The 21,327-nt window shown below is 37.1% G+C and overlaps 1 protein-coding gene across 1 annotated transcript in view; it reads left to right on the top strand.

The window, feature by feature from the left end:
* The first annotated feature begins 298 nt into the window (after positions 1-298).
* LOC131902131 (low-density lipoprotein receptor-related protein 1-like) overlaps positions 299-21,327 on the top strand; it is a 31,345-nt gene continuing 10,316 nt past the window's right edge. Inside the window, exon 1 of the mRNA XM_059253162.1 lies at positions 299-572. Coding sequence (XP_059109145.1) covers positions 299-572 — 274 coding nt within the window. The remainder of the gene's footprint in view (positions 573-21,327) is intronic.

Below are 21,327 nucleotides of genomic sequence, written 5' to 3'. Positions count from 1 at the left end.
GTCTACTACCGCAGTTCCCTGGTGCATTTGCAAGAGATCAGGCCAGAAGTCAGCATCTAAGGCAGGTTAGGAACATGGATACCTCCATCAGAAGTTCCAACGTCTATGACAGGATCTACCTGAGCTTTATTGCTATATGTTAGTATATATAACATATATCATTGCTATATTTTAGTATAGCAGTGATTCCTGATAATTTCCCTCCCCAGTTCTTCAATTGTCTTTGCTTCTGTAATAAGAGGGGGAATGAAGAAAGTTATCTTAGCTGTGAACTTTAGGGGATGGAAAGATTCCAGTGATGTGCACACTGTCTGCCATTCTCATAGTAACTCCGTGGGCTCAGGGAAGAAAACTTTACTTTGGATCACTAAGTGAACCGACCTCAGAAGGTCCCGACCTTCTCCCTATTCACTGCTGCTATTCCACTGTGTCCTTGGCAGCTCCCAATCCTTGTGCAGCCAATGGGGGTCAAGGCCCGTGCTCTCACCTGTGTCTCCTCCATCACAATAGGAGTGCAGCCTGCGCCTGCCCCCACCTGATGAAGCTTTCCTCTGACAAGAAGACCTGCTATGGTGAGTTTCCCACAGTTCAGAGCCACATCTGAATGGACGTATCTCCGATTCTGTGAGCATTCAGATTTTACTCAGAGTGAAGGGGAAGAGGTTTTGAATGTCTTAAAGAACACATTAGGTGTGGCTGATTAAGAATTCTATTAAGAATTCAGCTGCTGTTTCTGGGGAAACCGACAATCCTTTAAATTGTAGTATGTTACATTTGCTGTTTATTACCCTTTTCATTTTTTCTTGCTACTCTCTTATTTGATGCATTAGCAAAATTTATCTCTGTAAAACAGGGAGATGTATGAGTATAATGCACTTTGACGAAGAGATAACTTAGGTAACCTGTATAGCAGGAGGCACTCACCAGTTTTAGTTTCCTGTTCATTTAACAGGACATTGCCAACCTGAAGGGGGAAATGAAAACAAACAACAACAAAAAGACAACCATATAGCTTGGAGATATATATATATATTAAATTGTATTAATGAAAATAAATATTTTTCTTGGTAAAGTAGTTAATCCATAGAGCAGAAAATAGAATCATTTATCAGAAGTTAAATTATGAGACTCTTACTATTGCCTTTAATTCTTTGTAATTATTATAAGGCAAGACTAGACTCCTCTGACCCAGATTCATGTTTCTGTCAATTAATAATTTATAAAAGGACACAGAAGGCCATCAAGCAGTAATTAAGACAAGAGGTATTTGAGAAAACAAATATTTGGTATGGGGAGCTGCAAGTTCCACTGAATCAGAGGGCTATGCTGGGGACATTGGGGTGTTTTCTGTCATGGGCTCAGGTATGTTATTGGGAGGGGTGTGTCCCATCTTTTATTATAATGAAGTTATGTAACAAGTTCTATACCCATGGCAAGGTCACATGCATATTACAGACATGAAGAGGCATGGCATTCACTGTGCTCTCTTTCTCTTAATATTGTCCTTAACAGGTCCAGCCCCACAGAGAAATGACAGACACCCATCAGCTAGTGGAGAGTGGAGGGAATAGAGCATGCTGGTGATTTTACAGATCCCTGCAGAGAATCCAGGAGTTGTATGCTAGGCAGTCTGTCTCACTATATGTGAAGAGTAGTACCATGGACCCTCTTGTTGGATTACTGACTTCCTCAAAACAACAACAACCCAACAATAAATATTAGAATAACTATAACCCCTATTTCACAAACAGTACAACAAGAGTACCTTACGACTTACCAATACCAGAACAAAAAATTTACAATAAACACTACCTGAGCCCTAATTTTAATAGAGATTACCTGAATTGACTTAAAAAAAATAATGCCTAATTTTGTTCAGTGACTTCTTTTTAGAAAAAAATACTCTTAATTACTTTAAAAATCATTTAATAAAAGGCTATATTATTTTAATTATACACCAATATGAAATATTGTTGTTGAGAAATACATCCAGCAAGTTCTAGTTTTGTTTGTTTGTTTGTTTATTGTTTATTGTTTTTTTTTCTGTTTGTGTTGTTTGTTGAGACAGGGTCTCACTATGTAGCCATGGCTGGCCTGGAACTCAGAGATCTGCCTGTACCTCCACACCTGGCTTTAGTAAGCAACGTTTTGTTATGCTGAGATAAAAACCGAGTACTAAGTATTTCTTAACATTTCAAACTAAATGCTATTACTTAATGATTTGCTAACTTGTTTTTACAAATATTTGTTTTGAGTACCTTCAGGATAGATGATCTATACATTGTTTCCATCAGATTTTATTATAATCCTCTTTTGTTAAAATTGAAGTCATCAAAAGTTGCTATTTTAGATTTTCTAGATTGTCTTAAACTCATCAACAATATAAGAAAAATGACCACTTTAATTTATTTTTCTAGAAATGAAAAAGTTTCTTCTTTATGCAAGACGTTCTGAGATCCGAGGAGTGGACATTGACAATCCATATGTGAACTTCATCACGGCCTTCACTGTCCCAGATATTGATGATGTTGCTGTAATAAACTTTGATGCCACTGAGGAACGTTTGTACTGGACAGACATCAAAACACAAACCATAACACGGGCTTTCATTAATGGAACAGGCCTAGAAACAGTTATTTCAAGAGGTAAAAATTTGCACGACCCCAACAATGTTTGTTATTCCGTTTGTAGTAAACAGTTTCTTTTACATTATTCCTGTACTGTTCAACTCAATTGAAAGCTGAAATTGGTTATTCAAAGAAGCAACAGTATACTCCATCTCTACAAATGTCAAATGCCACAGTTAAATCACACAGCACTTTGATAACTAGAAATTTAGTTCCATTCAAAGGGAAAATTCCTGAACAAATTAAAATTCTCAAATGTCCAAACACATTAAAAAGCTTTTTTTTGTGGCTGCCATGAAATGCTACTCACATGGAGACAGCATAGTGTACAGCAAGGACTGCTCCAGTCCTCTTAATTAAGTTTTGTATCCAAGCCTCTCTTTAAAAATATTACACTGGGAAATATTCCAGAAGCTTTCTCATAAGCTCTCAGGAGATTAACTTGAATTAACTGGAAAAAAAAATACTGGCAAGATGGCTCAGTGGGTAAAAATACTTACTCTACTACAGAGTCTACACCTGTAAGTTATCCCCTGACTTTTAAGTGCCTGCTGTGACATATATGGGCTCATGTGCATGTGCGTGAACATAAATACACATTGTGATAATAATAATAACAATAATAATAATAATAATAATAATAATAATAATTTTTAAACTATAAAATCCAGCTGGAATTAAACATATATGTGAATGCAGTGGTTGGACTCAGAATATTCAGCATTGAATTAGTGTACTATGTGCTTGTATGTTGGCTGTTTTCACTTCATGTCAGTCACTGGCTTGGTGAATGAGTCTTCACTGCACACTATTCACTGTGACTGAAAACCAGATCAAAGTTGCTTTCCCTGCGACTGTAGGCCCTCTGCACTTTGTATAGACATTTCAAGAGGACTGCAAGGTAGGGCAATCTTACTCCTATTGACTTGCTCAAGCACCTTTGCACTGAAGAGTACTGAAAATTTTAAATCAAACTGTATTTGAGAAGTGCTTAGTTTTCTTTTTCATTTTACTAAATATCTTTATTTGCAAAAGATTAGTAACATGTTTTTAATCTAATATTTTTAAATGAAAATAGATTCTTTTCTCATACAATACATCACAGCCAGTTTCCTCTCCCTTCTCCCTCAGATCCATCCTCCCTTTGTCTCATTTTCAGAAAAGAGAGAGATGGCTCAGAAGTTAAGAGTGTTTACGTTCTTAATTAGAGCAATATAGGATGCAGGTCTCAAACCACATCCTTTTGGGAGTTTCAGGCGTGCACAGGGGGATAGAAAACTAACAACTGAGGTGTGCCGTTATTTAGACCAATTGATCACATATTGATCCTGTGAAAACAACTCACTGAATATTAATTCAGTATTAATTTGTCAGAAGTGATCAAGTTTATTTCCAACTCAATTAAAGGGAAGTCTGAAGAACTAATGTGATGATTTCCTTTTTCTACAGAAATTGTTTCTTCCAGTGCTGGATGTAAAGGATGTAAAATGTATAACGGGCGTGAAGATGTCATTATATTCCCTGAAATGGTCCTCCTCTAGAGTTCAGAAAGGAGCTCAAGACCTTTATCCACAATGTGAATATATTTCTCCAAATGCTCTGAGACCTGTATACGGCTAAACATGATGTTTATAAATATTAAGGGACAGGCTTCAGTGGTAGAACTAAAATTCAGTCCTAATTTGTGGAGTGTATATGTCAGAAAAACACAAGAATTTTCCATTTAGCACACTTTAATTGCAACTGCCTGTCCAAATTGAGCAATGATATCATTTCATTAATAATACATTTACTCATTACGATATAAAATAAAAGTATTCTGGACAAGTATTTTCTGTAGGAGAAGAAATAGAGGGAGAGATACAGGATAGCCGTTGTGATACCCATATCCTCCAGAGAGGGCATAGCACAGGCAAGCCCAGGGAGCTGAAGAAATAGAACCTGACCACATAAAGTTCTTTACACATATACTGCTAAAAGCCATGATTTCTATGTTAATATACAGAATGGTACCTGTTTTAAAGAGGGCAGAGTAAGACATTTAGCTTTGCTTTTGGAGCGGTCTAATAGAGAGTCCTGGACTGTGCAGGTGAATACTTTGATAGCTCTTTGAAGATTATTTGGCTGCTTTGGTGGTTCTGATATGTGTTAGAGGCTTGAACTAGGTGGAGAAAGACAGACTTTGAAGAAACATGGGCAGATTGTGGAGCTATCGAAGGGAACAAATATAAAGGCAGACAAAGAGAGTTTAACCTGAAGGTACAGGTAGAAGCTCTGTCAAAGTTTCTCCCATTCTTCACACATTCAGTGGACTTGCCTTTCTTCCAGAGTGGTGTGCGTTTGGGTGAGAAATGTCCCCATATACTCATGTATTTGAACAGTAGGCCAGTAGTTGTTGTTGGTGTTTGGGAAAGTTTAGGTGTGGAGTCTTGCTGGAGAATGTATGTAGGGAAGGTCTTTGAGAGTTAAGGTGTAAGCCCCAAAGATGGGAGGAGAAAGACCACTCTCCCAAATCATCATGGCCAAATTAATTAAAGCAAGCAAAAGAAAGCTTTTTTTTTTTTTTTTTAAATTTGCGTACATGGGTTGTCTTCCCAAAGGCAGGGTTGAAGAGTTCATCATTGGGCATGAGGAAGACAAGGCTTTTAGAGCTCAGGGGTAGGGGGTTTTTGAAATGAAGGATTTGGTTTGCAAACTAGACAGGGTTACAGGATCAGCATCTAACAAGGTGGCAATAACAAGGTAGACATTTCCACCCTTTGAAAGAAATGTGGGGTTGCAAGATGGTTTTGTATTTAAGGTTACAGGTGGGGCATAGCCCAATCTTTGAGAAACAAAGGTCTAATCATAAGCAGGAATGAGCCTAGTTTGTGTTTATCATAAGATGCCCTTTAATTCTAAGGTGGAGGCAGTGGTTCATCAATAGCTTTGCTGCACTATCAATTCCCCATCTCTGCTTCATTCTTGCCTTTGTAAATGTGATCTCTCAGCTTTCTGAACTTGCTGCCATGCTTACAATTTGCTGCTATACCTCCCTACCATATGGACTCATACCTCTAGAACCATACAGCAAAATTATCTTCCATAACTACTTTCAGTCACGGCGTCTTGTCAGAGAAACAAAAAAATACAGACTGGTAGAAAGTTCCATTAGCAGCAAAGCCAGCAATGAACTTTTGAAAGTTTGGCTTTGGACCTCATCAGAGTATCACAAATTCCAACAGTAGACTGTATACTTTATTTGTCCATCAGTCCTTTTGTAGCCCTGTAGATGGCCTCTGCAGACCCTGCGCTTCCTCCACACATAGTTATGCTCTGTTCCTTTTCAATGGGTCTTTCCTTTTTTTTCTTTTAACTGAAAATAGATTCTTCTTGCATACAATACATCCCCACCACAATTTCTCCTCCCTCCACTCCTCCTAGATACACCAGCTCCTGTCTCCCCCAGATCTACTCCCCCTCCATTTCCTCTTCAGAAAAGTATAGGTCTCTAAGAGATGACAGCCAGACAGGACAAAACAAGAAATCATAAGCCCTTATACTGAGGCTGGATAAGGTAACCCAATAGGAGGAAAAGAGTCTCAAGAGCAGACAAAGGGGTCAGAGATACACCTGCTGTCACTGTTAGGAGTCTCACAAGAGCCCCAAGCTAACAGCCATAACATAAGCAGAGGACCTTGTACAGACCCATGCAGACCCCTGGCTTGCCTCTTCAGTCTCTGTGAGCCCAAGTAAACTCTGCATAGTTGACTAGGTGGGCCATGTTCTCCTGGTGTTCTCTATCCCCTGACTCCTATAGTCTTTCCTCCCCGTCTTCTGTGGTGTTCCCAGATCTCTGAGGTGAGCAACCCTTTGGAGTCCTCCAGTTTAGACTCTCTCTGCATAATATTTTGTGGTGGGCTCTGTACCCTCTTCCATCTGCTGCTGGCAGAAGCCTTTCTGACAACTACTTGACAAGGCACCAATCTATCAGTATAGCAGAATGTCATTAGTAATTTTTTCCAGTGGTGTTTGGTTTTATCCTAGGCCTCTAGGATATCCAGTCTCCAGTTTGATGGCCTTCCAGGCAGATTAGGGCATGGGCTACCTCCTGTGGAGTGGGCCTCACGTTAAGCCAAACATTGGTTGGCCACTCTCACATACTCTGCACTGCCACTGCCCCAGCACATGTTGCAGGCAAAATAGATTGTAGATGGTGGGGTTTGTGGCTGAGTTAGTGTCCAGGTTCTTCTTTCTGTAGCCCACAGAGTACCTTCTCATGCCAAGGAGACTAGAATGTAGGGTTGAAGGCTCCAAGCCCACACCAACTCAAACTCTCTACTTTCAATAAGCTGATTGGAAGTTGTCCTTGGCAATGAAGCCCTGCTGTCCATTTTCAGAAGGCAACCTTCCATCAGCTTGGGTTGTTAGGGACCTCATTTGGATCTCTTTGGCCAACAACTCAACTGAATGTATCCCAGTTCCACCACTGGAAGCCTTGCTTGGCCATCAAAGATGGCTAGTTCATACTCTATATTCTCAATTGCTAAGAGTCCTAGCTAAGGTTACTCTTATAGATTCCAGGAAGTTTTTATTGCACTACATTTCCACATCAGTCCCCAAGTACCCCGATTTCAGCTTTCTCTCCCCATGCTCTCTTCCTCCATCACTTCCCCACCTGATCCCTCTAGATACCCCATCTACCCACGGAATCTATTCTATTTCTCTTACCCAGTGAGACTTATGCTTCCTCCCTACAGTTCTCTTTACCTAATTTCTCTGGGTTAGTGGGTTGGAACTTGATCATCATTTACTTAACAGTTGATATCCACACATACATGAATGCATTCCATATTTGTCTTTTGGGGCCTAGGTTACTACTCTCAGGAATATTTTTTTCCTAGTTCCACTTTTTAAAATACAAATATCATTTTAAAAATAACAATCCATTGTATAAATGTACCACAATTTCTTTATCCATTGTTCAGTTGAGTGACATCCAGGATATTTCCAGGTTTTGGCTATTATGAATAAAGCTGCAATGAACATAGTTGAGCAAGCATTATTATGGTAGGGTGGAGTGTCCTTTGGGTATATGCCCAAGAGTGGTATAGCTGGTATTTGAGATAGATCAATTCCCAATTTTCTGAGAAAACAAAACATTGATTTTCATAGGCTGTATAAGTTTATACTCCCACCAGCAATAGAGGAGTATTCTCCTTGCTCCAAATCCTCACCAGCATGAGGTGTCACTCATATTTTTTATCTTAATTGTTCTGACAGGTGTAAGATGGAATCTCAGAGTAATTTTCATTTACACTGTACTGATGATTAAGGATATTGAACATTTTTAAGTTTTTTTTTTTCAGTCATTTCGGATTCGTCCATTGAGAATTCTCTATTTAGATCTATGCCCCATTTTTAAATTGGATTATTTGATTTTTGATAACTAGTTTATTGAGTTCTTTATATATTTTGGATATTAGACATCTATCAGATGTGAAGTGGGTAATACCTTTTCCCATTCTGTAGACTGCCATTTTGTTCTGTTGATGGTGTCCTTTGCCTTACAGAAACTTTTCATGAACTTTACATGAAATCCCATTTATTGATTTTTGATCTTAGTGCCTGCTATTGGTATTCTGTTCAGAAAGTTATCTCCTACACCAATGAGTTCCATGCTGTTTCCCACTCTGTCTTCTATCAAGTTCTGTGTATCTGGTTTTATGTTGAGGTCTTTAATTGACTTGTATTTGAGTTTTGTGCAGAATCTATTTGCACTCTTCTACATAATAACATCCAATTTGAATAGTATCATTTGTTGAAGATGCTTTCCTTTTTCCAGTGTGTAGCTGGAGTTTTCTCCAGTCCTGCTTGGCCCACAGTCCGGACAAATCTCTCTCACCCACCAGTCCCACAGCCACTCAGACCCAACCGAGTAAACACACAGAGACTTATATTGTTTACAAACTGTATGACCGTGGCAGGCTTCTTGCTATCTAGTTCTTCTATCTTAAATTAACCCATTTCTATTCATCTATAAGTTGCCACATGGCTTGTGGCTTACCAGTACCTTACATCTTGCTTTTCATGGCGGCAGCTGGCAGTGTCTCTCTGCCTCAGCCTTCCACTTCCCAGAATTCTCCTCTCTCCTTGTTCCACCTATACTTCCTGCCTGGCTACTGGCCAATCAGTGTTTTATTTATTAACCAATCAGAGCAACACATTTAACATACAGAACATCCCACAGCACCAGTATGTGTTTCTCGCTTATTATTTGAGTTTTGTGCAGAATCTATTTGCATTTTTCTATATACTGACATCCAGTTTGAATAGTACCATTTGTTAAAGATGTTTTCTTTTTTTCAGTGCGTATTTCTAGCTTCTTTATCAAAAATTAAGTGTTCATAGGTGTGTTAGTTTATGTTTGTGTCTTCAATTCCATTCCATTGATCAACATGTCTGTTTTGATGCCAGTACCATGCCATTTTTATTACTCTATCTCTGTAATACTACTTCAAATCAGGGCTGGTGATACCTCTATTATTTCTTTTATTGTTCAGCATTGTGTTAGCTATCCTGGGATTTTCTTTTTCAATATAAAGTAGAGATTTGTTTCTTCAAGATCTGTAAAGAATTGTGTTGGGATTGTGATAGGTATTTCATTGATTCTGTAGATTGCTTTTGGTAAGATGGCCATTTTTACTATGTTAATCCTACCTACCCATGAGCATGGGAGATCTCCCCATATTCTGATATCTTCTTCAATTTCTTTCTTCAAAGACATGAATTTTTTTATACAAGTTTTTCACTTGCTTGATTAGAGTTATCCCCAAGACATTTGATAATGTTTGAGGCTATTGTGGAGGGTGTTAGCTCCCTGATTTCTTCCTCAGCCCTTTTTTTATTTGTATATACGAAGGCTACTAATATTTTGACTTAATCTTATATCTATCCACTTTGCTAAAAATTTTTACCAGCTATAGGTTTTCCCTAGTAGAATTTTGAAAATGGCTTATGTATACATTCATGTCACCTACAGATAAACATACTTTGCCTTCTTTCTTTCCAGTTTGTTTCCCCTTGATCTCCTTCAGTTGTCTTATTGCTATAACTAGAACTTCAAGTACTAGTGAATAGATATGAAGAGAGTGGACAGCCTTGTCTTGTTCCTGATTTGAGTGAGATTGCTTTGAGTTTCTCTCTATTTAATTTGATGATGACTATAGGCTTGCTGTACATTGTCTTTATTATGTTAAGTATGTACCCGTGTTAGTAATCTCTCCAGAACTTTTATCATGAAGGGGTGTTGGATTTTGTCAAAGGCTTTTTCAGCCTTTAATGAGATGATTATGTGTTTTTTTTCCCTTTCGGTTTGTTTATATGGTGGATTATATTGACAGATTTTCATATGTTGAACCATCCCTGCATCTCTGAGACCATGGTGGATGGCCTTTTTATATTTCTTGGATTTGGTTTGCAAGTATTTTATTGAGTATTTTTGCATCAATATTCATGAGGGAAATGTGTCTGCAATTCACTTTCTTTGTAGGGTTTGGGTATCAGGGTAACTGTGGATTCATGAAATTAATTGGGCAATGTTCGTTCTATTTTTGTTTTGTAGAGTAATTTGAGGAGCATTGTATTAGCTCTTCTTTAAAAATCTGGTTGAAATCTGCTTCAAAACTCTCTGGCCTTAGGCCTTTTTTGGTTAAGAGACTTTTGATGACTGCATCTGTTTCCTCAGGGGTTATAGGTCTATTTAAATTGTTTATCTGACCTCGATTTAACTTGGTAAGTGGTACCCATGAAGAAAATTATACATTTCTTTTAGATTTTCCAATTTGATGGAGTAGAGGATTTTAAAGTATGTCCTTATGATTCTTTAGATTTCCTTGGTGACAGCTGTTACACCTTCCTTTTCGTTTCTGATGTTATTAATTTGGATCTTTTCTCTGTGTCTTTTAGTTAGTATAGATAAGGGTTTGTCTATCTTGTTGATTTTCTCAAATATACAACTCTTTGTTTCACTGATACTTTGTATTGTCCTCTTTTTTATAGTTAAATGATTTTAGGCCTCATTTTGAAAATTTCTTACTGTCTGCTCCTCTGGGGTGTGCTTATTTTTTTTCTATTTATTTTGTTGTTCTAGAGCTTTTGGGTGTTCTATGAGGTGTCTAGTATGATATTTATCTAATTTTTCTAATGTAGACACTTAATGATATGAACTTTCCTCTCAACACTGCTTTCATTGTGTCCCATTGTATTAATTTCCATTGAATTCTAGAACGTCTTTAATTTCTTTCTTTCTTTCTTTCTTTCTTTCTTTCTTTCTTTCTTTCTTTCTTTCTTTCTTTCTTTCTTTCTGTCTTGACTTATATTTCTTTGAGTGTTCAGTTTCCATGAGCTTGTAAGTTTGCTGTTATTTCTGTTGTTGTTGTTGATATTCAGCTTTAATTCTTGGTGGTCTGGTAGGATGCAGGGTGCTATTTCAGGGTTTTTCTTAAGAAGCTTCATTTTCATACCTTCCTCAGTTTAAGCCGAATGTGAAGTGAGGTTTTCAAACTGAACTCCAAATATACCCAACCATCCCTGCTTCCTGAGAAAAACACTGACTGGTTCAAGCTTTCTTAAAGGAAACAATAGCTTGCCTGTCTTAACATTCTCTACCTTCTACACCACTAGACTTCGCATTTATATGTTATTTGTGAAAGACCTTTTTTTAATAACTGTTTACACTAAGTAGCTCAGAATGGGGACAACTCATTATAATGATAATTGGTAATATATGACTATAAGCATATTCATCAAAAATTTAATAGTATTATTTATATGCAGTATGTGCAAAAATGCATATACATACACATGTATGTCCATATGTGTTATTTCTACTCTCATAAAATGATATTGGTTGGTATTCTCTAAAGGATCTAATTGAATATATATACTTATTTAATATATATACATATACTTATATACAATATATACATATACTTATATACAATATATACTTATATACTATATATATATATATATATATATATATATATATATATATATATATATATTAGACTGCCGTAAGGCTGTGGTCTAAGCAATCCAACAACAGATGTGTTCTGATAGAAAGGATAAGGACCTAGAAGTTGTTCAGTCCATAAAGCTGAATATTTCAGCAGTCACAATCTTGTGCTGAAGTTCTAGGGAAGTCTTAGAAAGCCCCTGGTTTTCACCCTGTTTTGGAATCCTGAAGAAGTGAGTTCTAATAGCAGGGAAGAAATGTCTTGGGAACAGAATAGAAGAACTTTCCAATGAAAGTGAAGGAACGAAGACAAAAAACAAAAGCTTCCATCTGCCATGTGCTTTTTATATAATCTGCCACTAGAAAATGTGGCCCAGGATTAAGGTGGGTCTTGCTACCTCAAAATATCCAAAAAAGAAAGTCATTCATAGGCCTGCCCACCTACTTAGATTTTAGTCAAGTTGACAACCAAGATTAGCCATCACAAAAATCAAATATATTTTTATTCTGAGAGAAAAAGACCTTATAATTCATAGAAAGAGCTGGACAGCAAACAGCTTTATTCTCTGGTACCAATAATGCTTTTTTCTTGAGTCCCTTCTTGGGCCAAATTTTTTCCCATCATTCATATTGTCAGGCTTACTGAGTGGGTATGATAAATAACCTAACATTAGTGTGACACAAAGGCCATCTCACTTATTCTCTGCACATCTAATATTACAAATGAATAATTTCCATTCTATAGATGAGAAAGCTCAAGGTCATAGAAACTGAACTGTTGCCTCAAAGGCACAGTGAAGAACTTTACAGAAAAAAGCTTACCCTCAGAACCACATTATTAGCACTCCTGTATCCTTCATTATGCTGCAATAAGATGATTCAGGATTTCATTGCAAGTTACTGGAGCAGAATTTCATCAGCTCAAAGCACTATGCTTTTAAGGTGGTCCCAGAGCCCAGTCAGACCTCCCAAATGTGGACTGGTCAGAAGTATACTTTTCTTGCACAACAGTGTGCCTCTGAAAAATTTAGCACACTGCTGGTAGTTAACACAATAGGAATATTACAAATCATGAATGTACCTTCAAATTCCTAATGTAAGAAAGAATAATTGGGTTGATTGTGCTGGTTAGTTTTTGTCAGCTTAACACAAACCAAAGCCATCTAGGAAGAAGAACCTCAGCTGAAGAGTTGCAGCCAAAGGATCGACCCATGAGAAAGTCTCTGGAGCACTTTTTATTAATGATTGATGTGCAATAACTCATCTGAATGTGGGCAGTGCAATCTTTGGGTGGATGGTCCTAGGTGGTATAAAAAAGTAAATTGAGCAAGCTATGGGGAGCAAATCAGTAAGCAATGTTCTTCCATTGCCTCTGCTTCAGTTCTTGCCTTCATTTCCTGCCCTGACTTTCGTCAGTGATGGACTGTGCCCTAGGAAATGTAAGATGAAATAAACTTTTCCCTCCCCAAGTTGCTTTTGGACAATGTTTTACCACAGCAGAAGAGAAGAAAATCAACTAGGACATGTTTTGTTTTGTTCATATTTTTCTCTAGAGTTCCTCCTTTTATTTTATTCTTTAATTTAACCCTCTAATGATGTACTTACTTTGAGGTTCATGTTGCTTTCCACTTTCATAGATAAGTGAAACCTACAGTCATCTTTGCCATTTTGGGGAATATTAGAGCTTCATTTATACCTGAGTTTGGTTTCACTGTTGACCACACAGGTTCTTTCTCTTCCATGTCCCTCCCTTTTATAAATAAAAGAACTTCATGAGTTGAAGAAAAAAGAGGTTTAGCTTTAAGCACATGCTTATTTCTGACAGCATGTGCTTCCTATGTGCTCAGTATTGTCTGTAGATCCCCTGGTATTATCTTGGTGAAATGCACCATTGTCTTTCTCCTCCAAAATATTTTTGTTCATCTGAAATGTGAGCAAAGAGTTTTAGACACACAGTGGCAAGATTATGAGAGTCCACATCATTTTCAGGCAAATCTCATTTTTATTGGCAAAGAAGCTTTATGTCTGCTGTACTATTTTGCTGCCTCTGCCTTCATAGCACTGGTGGTATCAGTGAGTACTATCATGCTCATCTAAATATGTAATTCTCAATGAACTTTGAATCTAATGGAATTTATCTAGTAACTGTCCATTCATGTTTGAAACATCATCCACTTTTATAGCAATTATTTTGTCAATGAGAAGCAAAGCTTTTCTCTCTATATATTGCAAAGTATTAAATCTAATAATGGTTTGAAAATAATAATTATTCTAACAATTAGTACAGGAAGAATTAAGGTAATGAGAACAGGTCCACAATAACAATGCTTTCTAGACTTTAGAAACATTAGAAAGATTAGCTGTGGGACATCTGCTGCTTACTGATGACTGATCAGAATTTTCCATTTCTCATGTTCACCCAGAAAGTTTTTGTGGTGGAATAATAATATCTGTGATGCAAAAAAAGAGAAAAAAAGAAAAGAAACCAAAACAACCATAATGATGCCAACAACTTCCACCCATTGAGAACTTTGCATACATAGATAAATCTGGTAAATGCCCATACTATCTATGCCTATTTTTCATATTTTCAATTAGAAAAATGAGTATGCAGTTTCATTCTAATGTGCAGGATTTTAAAGAAACTCTATAGCACTTTTTAGGTTCCACACCTCAGGCATTAGACTTATGAAATGCTCTGTACTCAAAGATTAAAAAGTTCAAGACATTTCACTAACTAAAGGGACATCACATGTGGCAGTATATCTCAATGTGACTAAATAACTACAATGTAAGGTTAAGAGTAATAAGGACTGTACCATGGGGAAGCCACTTAGACAACTGAATCACAGTTCACACTGATTTCTGACATGGAGTTATTGAGGTACTCATTGAGTCAGGAGGAAGTAAGGAGGCCTTGGGGAAAATGGGTTCCCAGTTGATGAATCCATAGGCATGAAGATCTAGAAACCTTCGGGAGACCCTGGTAAGAAAGTAGCTATACACCATAGAAACTTCATGTTGCATCATATCCCCCCAAGAGATTATAAAAAAGTAAGGGATTGTTTTGTTGTTTTTTTTTTCTTTTTTCCTTAACAAAATGGGGGACCACAGGTAAGATTTAAAGGTGATATAGGTGAGCTAAACCCTTGGAAAGATATATCAAGTGGAGATTGCAATGATAGTGAAACTGAGAAATAATGGGCAAGGATAATATTAGAAATCTACAGAAATATTCTAAATTCAAAACAAAAATTGACCAAGTCTGGGATTTGGGTCTGTTGGTAGACTTGTTGACTAGCATGCATTAAGTCCTGGGTTTGATACTGAGTGTTTCGTGATGGTGCACATCTAGCACTAAAGTGATAGAGACAGAAGGATCAAGAGTTCAAGGCCAGCATTGTTTACCAAGACCCTTCCTCCAAATTCAAAAATAAGAACAAAAATTAGTCTGGAACCTTAGGTGTAAAGAAGGGGACAGAGTTTTGATATTGCACAGAAGTTACGATATGACAAAGGGTTGAGGTGACAGATAATTAGACAGAGGTTAGAGAAACTAGTGCAGAAGTGAGCAAGAAGAGGTATGGTGTTTCTTTTATTGAGTGGCATTTTATATATGTGTGGAGGTGTTTATATGTGTTGTATGTGTTTTTGCATTGTGAATACACACGCAGTTTAGTACACAGGTGTGCATGTATATGTAGAGGTCAGAGATTAACATCTATAAAAAGAGGCTTTCCTCTATCCTGCCCCATCCCACAGCTATTTCCAAATAATCATTCAGAGGCTTGTATTAATTATAAATGTTTGGCCAGTAGCTCAGGCTTATTACTAACTAGCTCTTACACTTAAATTAACCCAGATTTCTTATCTATGCACTGCCACATGGTTTGTGACTTGTTATATCATTTTCTATACTTCTTGCTTCCTCAGCAGCAGGCTGGCATCTGCCCCAACTCCACCTTTCTTCATCTCTAGTCTTCAGTTTGATTGTATGGCCTAACCTTATTCTGCCTCATCGTTAGAGAAACATCTTTATTTATTAACCAATGAGAGCAACATGTATTCACAGCTTACAGAAAGACTATCCCACAGCAAACATCAGAATTTCCCACTGTAGTTCTGCAAACAGGGTCTCTCACTTGGACAAAATCACTTGCTAATTGGGATTCTCTGGCTACCTAGCTTGGCCTGAAGACTTTCTGTCTCCACTACCCACATGCTAGGAGTACAGAAAGTATGCCAGCCCATTCTGCATTTAACTGGGTGCTCTGATCCAAACTCTGGTCCTCACAATTGCACATTAACTGAGCCATCTTTCTAGTGATAGACATGTTTTGCTGAGCAGAATATCCTCAAGTTCCCTCCATGTTCTAGCATACATCAGATTTGTGTCTGTTTCAAGACTGAACAGTATTTCACTGGATGTTTATAGTGCATCTTGTTTATTTATTCATCTAGTAGTCAACATAGGTTGTTTCTAAATTTGACTATTTTCAAAATATCATTTTGAACATTATAATACAAAGTCCCTTTGAGAATTCATCTCTCCTTTACATGTATTAAAAATTAAAAAAAAAAACTATGCATGTTTGCAGAGGCCTAAAATCCCAGTCTTGGGAGGTACAGGCAAGTAGATCAGATGTTCAAGATCAGTCTCAGCTACATAATGACTTTGAGGTCAGCTTGGGATGCATAAGATCCTTTCACACAAAATGAGAGTAAAATGTGGAATTCCTGAGTTGTATGATAACTCTTTTGTTTTGATTTGAGGTAGCACCATCCTGCTCCTTCACTTTCACATCCCTACTATCAGCACACAAAGGCACGAAGATTTTCCAATATTTGTTAATCTGCTGTTGTTTTTATATTTGTTTTAATTCTAAATATTTAAATTTATTTGAACTGTTATATAACATGAAAATTTACATAATTCTATGGTACCTTGTGAAATCTTGATGCATATATGATATAACACTTAAATTCATGGTAAACTTATCAATCTTTTGGGATATATCACTTCTTAATGGTGGAAACACTCAAAAATTCTTCTAGTTTTTTTTTAATGTGCAGTTCACTGCCATTACCTGTAGAAAACCTTCAGTGTTAAAGCACATAGAACTTATCATTTAAGTTAAGAACTTTTGTTCTACTGATTAACCCTTCTGATGCCTTCTTCTACTTGCCACAGTCTCTGTTAACTGCCACTTAACTGTGACTCCAATGACATCATCCACTTTAGGATCTGAAAATGAATGAGAGCATGTGGTGCTTGTCAGTCCAATGCCTGGTTTATTTTACTTAGTGTAATAATCTCAAGTTCTATCTATCGATTTTTATCATCTTTGGCTACATGATATCCCATTATTCATAGGTACCATGATTTCTCTTGTTGTACTCACTTTTGTGCTTCCATTTCTTGGATCATATAAAGAGTAGAGAATAAATATGAGACTTGAACTATGTCTTAAGATGCTGGTTCATTGATTTTGATTAGATACACAGTGATATGATTGTTGATTTTATTGTGGTTCTGTTTTTAAGCTTTGAGGAAATTCAAACTGCTTTGCACAGGGCTCTAATTGTTTACATTCTTACCATCAGTGGACAAGGGTTTTTTCTACAAATCCTACTGTCTTTTTGATAACTGCCATTTTTATTAACTTACTTTTTATTTTCGATTTTTCATATGATATATTTAGATCATGTTCTTTACTCTCTCCCAACTCCTCCTAGATCCTCCCACCTCCTACCTACCCAACTTAATGACAATTGTCATTCTTATTGGAGTGAGGGGGTGTCTGATCATTCTTTCAATCATTTTTCCTTCATTTATGAATAGTATATTTGAGCACATTTTCAAATTCTTTTGAATATTTTTATATCATCTAAGGATAAATTTCTATTTGAGTCTTCTGTTCATTTTTGAATCAGCTTTTGTTATTGTTTTGTTTTGTTTTGTTTTGTTTTGTTTTTGTTTTTTGTTTTTTTTTTTTTTGGTTTTTCAAGACAGGGTTTCTCTGTGTAGCTTTGCACCTCTCCTAGAACTCACTTGGTAACCCAGGCTGGCCTTGAACTCACAGAGATCCGCCTGGCTCTGCCTCCCGAGTGCTGGGATTAAAGGCGTGCGCCACCACCGCCCGGCAGCTTTTGTTATTGTTGTTCAGCTATAACTTAAGATAATTCAACCAAGCACAGTATTCAAATTGACGGATTAATCTTCTCTTGGCTGTGCTAGTACTAGCCTACTCCTAGCTTCACCATGATATATATAATGATAACCCTCAAGTTCATCTGGTTGGCCTCTGTATTTGTTCACGTGTCTTGGCAATCACCCCTGCATCTTCTCACAGTACTCTCATTTTGTATTTTATGGGATTTTGCCTTTTACTATTCCAGTGGGAGAAAAACCCCAATATTATCTCAATATGCTTGCTTCTCCTTTTATATGCTGCCCTTTGAAAGCATTGATTAAATACACTGGGTTACTCATTCTGTCTTCCAGACCCAGCTTCTAGCTTCCCCCCTAGTTACTCTGGCTAACCTTTTTCTCTTTGTTTTCCAGTTCATCATGTTAACTGTGTCCAGCTGCTGTTTTTGATTATTCCACATACAGTGTTTGAATTTGAGGACTCTGGATTGATTTGCTCTTTAGCTTTGCTCTTACATTGTATCTATTTGGATATTTTATCATGTTCCTTTTCACTATCACAATGGACTTCACCTATGGGAATATGAGAACATTACTTAGGACATTTCTTCAACGAAAGACTAAAATTTGTTCTTGTTGTAGAAAAAATGAGGCTCTTCTTGTCTCCAATCAATTTAAATCTCCCACCTGACAAGTGAATTTCTTGCCAATACCTAAGAGTGTATTGCTCAAGGCATAAACCCTATGACGATATTCTGACACTTGTGTATATCTAAAGAAATGATAGAAAAATCTAGAGCAAAATGTTTTTTTTTTTTTTCAAAAATTCTTCTTTTTAAACAGGAATGATTTTCCCCACCTACTTATAACTAATGATATATAAAATCTTTCTATTAATCCTATGGTCATTCTGTCTTGCTGTCACACTTATGAGTTACATTATACCAAGCTGCAAATATTCCACAAAAAATGATGATTCTTGTGTGGGGTTTGTCTTGATGATTACCACATTTCTAAAATCTCATTTACTTACCTTTATAGCTTTAGCTGGCATGCATTTGTGTGTGTGTGTGTGTGTGTGTGTGTATCTGTTTGTGTGTCTGTGTGTATGTCTCTCTCTGTGTGTCTAACATACAGCCATTCATCCGTCTGTCTTGTGATTTTGATACATTTGAAAATTAAAATTTATCATTCACCAGAGACTTTTGTGATAAGGAAGAACTTTGCAGAATATATCATTTGTGTTTAGTTCAAGAAAATGAGTTTTCCCCAAACAGAGGAAAGCTGAACTTTCTGAGAAACTTGCTCAAAGGCATTGTAGTGCCTTAATCAAAAAACAGATGTTAAGAGTCAAAATATATTGTTTCAATATTTTCATTAAAAAGAAGAAATATGCAGTGATTTTCTTTTAACTACTTTTCTTCACATCACTACTTTTCCTTCATGGACAGTTTTAGGGTCCTCTAAAACAATGAGTCGTGGGTTTAGTTATGGGGAAAAAAAGACAGGTTTGATTTCATCTGTCAGGCTAGTAACGCAAAATGTCATCTGGGGCCGAAACAATCACAAAGATAGAAAGTTCTGATTGAGGTTGTGGTGTGCTCAGACAAAAAACACCCTCAGCCTCAGGTGTTTTAGCCTTAACTTGAGTATTGTAGATAATTGATGTGCCCTTATAATTCCAGATTATAGATGGAGTGTTTACTAAGTCACTGTAAATCTTTATGTTGAATGTATGCTGCACATGTCTGAGGAAATTTTCAACATATTAGAAATATATGTTGATAATATATGTAAGAGTTTTGCTTTACAATTAAAGAGATGTATGCTCTCTAGTCCATATATTTGGTTCAATTAGTAAATAATTTAAAATATTCTGAGAATCAGATTGATTTAAAAAGTATTTTATAAATATGTCTTCTAGTAAAACAATATTACATCTCCAAAGGATTCTCAGAAATCCTTTATCTGTATGTTGCCTCAGGTTAAGATGAGCAAAGATGTTGCAAAAAAAAAAACCAAAACAACAACAACAACAAAAAAAACCCTACATAACTGATACTGATAACAAAGAACCAGGGCCTCAGGGTTGGAGCCTGACCCCAAACCTCATTCTGTTAGCACTACCTCTCTGAAGCAGGTGAGCTCCAGAGGGTGGGACAGGAGGAAATGTACCCTGAGAGAGAAGGAAAGTCTAATTGTAAAAAAATGTATTATTTTTGTCTCAACAACAACAAGAAGAGCAAAATAAAAAGTATGCAATTGTGCTCTAACGTAAGCCCACATTCAGAAGGTAGAGGTTTACCAGGGACAGGAGGGAGCCCTACACAGGGGAGGGGCTGAGGATGTGAGACTGGAGCCAGCACTGTGAGGGCCAGGCAGACTGAAGAAAGGCTTCCTGACCTTGCAAGTATAGTAGCCAGGCCCCACCCACCTCTGTGCTCCACAGCCCGCACAATCACTGGACTCCCGGTCCTCTTCTGCTTTGTTAGCAAGTTTTGTATGTCTGGAGTTTTCTACTTTAATTGACTTTTCCCATTTAAAAAAAAAAATCTAGTTTGCTAGCTTACACTGAGTGGGAAGATGTATTGATTCCATTGGAGTGAAGTAGCAGCTGCTTTGACTGGTCAAGTAAGACAGGAAGCTCATGCCTGAGGACCACCTGAACCCTCAGTACCTCCACCCTTCCCACATCTCACTGACCAGTCTGTCTTTACACATGTCCACTGTAAGGTCAAGGAGCTGGTGACTAAAGAACCCTGGCAGTACTAAATACTAGAAAATAAAGAGAAAAAAGAGACAAGTCCAGGGATAAGCTCTCAAATGACATGGGTAATTACTAAAACAGTCCTACTATACATTACTAATCTCCATGATTTGGAGCAGTTCACTTTAGTATGTTTCTCTTTCTAAAATGCCCCTGGGTGTTTAAAACACATCCCCATGCTTGTTTTTCAAGATGCCCAACTCACTAATCAAAGAAAAACAGTGCAGAGGCCCTCTTTAGTGGCACTAACTCTATACTTAATTAGGTTTCAGTCATTACTCCAGAGTCAACATTTGGAGGAATGTTAAAATGCCTTTAGTTTTGTTCTCATATTCCATTAAATTCCTGATAATTGTCTGTGTTGAAAGGTGTTCAAATCTGCTGGTTTGGGGAAGGTTGAATTATTTTATTTCGCATAAGTAACAAATCAGCACTTAAAACATTGAACAGCTCATTTGTTAATGACACACAGTACTCTCTCCTAACCAGACCTGTGTGGTACCAACTGCAGAAGCTATTATTCTCACTCAAATCATGGTCACTTCTTCCCACAAGACCAGTGTCTACCGGAGTCTGTTCCGAAGGCTGACTGGTGAATCATTGACTGTTACTCTAATTTTGTTGATAATTGTTGCTTCAGGTTTCCTAATGCCTCAGCAGTTAGACATTAATGATTATGCACACCTAAGAAGTGTTGATAAGGGAATGAGATTGCAATCTTGTACAATTTCTGCTGACAAATTAAAGTGTAAATTAGGTTTTCCCTTAGACAGAGCATAACTTA

This window comes from Peromyscus eremicus, unplaced genomic scaffold (genome assembly GCF_949786415.1).
Source record: "Peromyscus eremicus unplaced genomic scaffold, PerEre_H2_v1 PerEre#2#unplaced_2684, whole genome shotgun sequence".
NCBI lineage: Eukaryota > Metazoa > Chordata > Mammalia > Rodentia > Cricetidae > Peromyscus > Peromyscus eremicus.
Note: the sequence above shows the minus strand (reverse complement) of the source record. Positions and strands in the feature narration are given on the sequence as shown.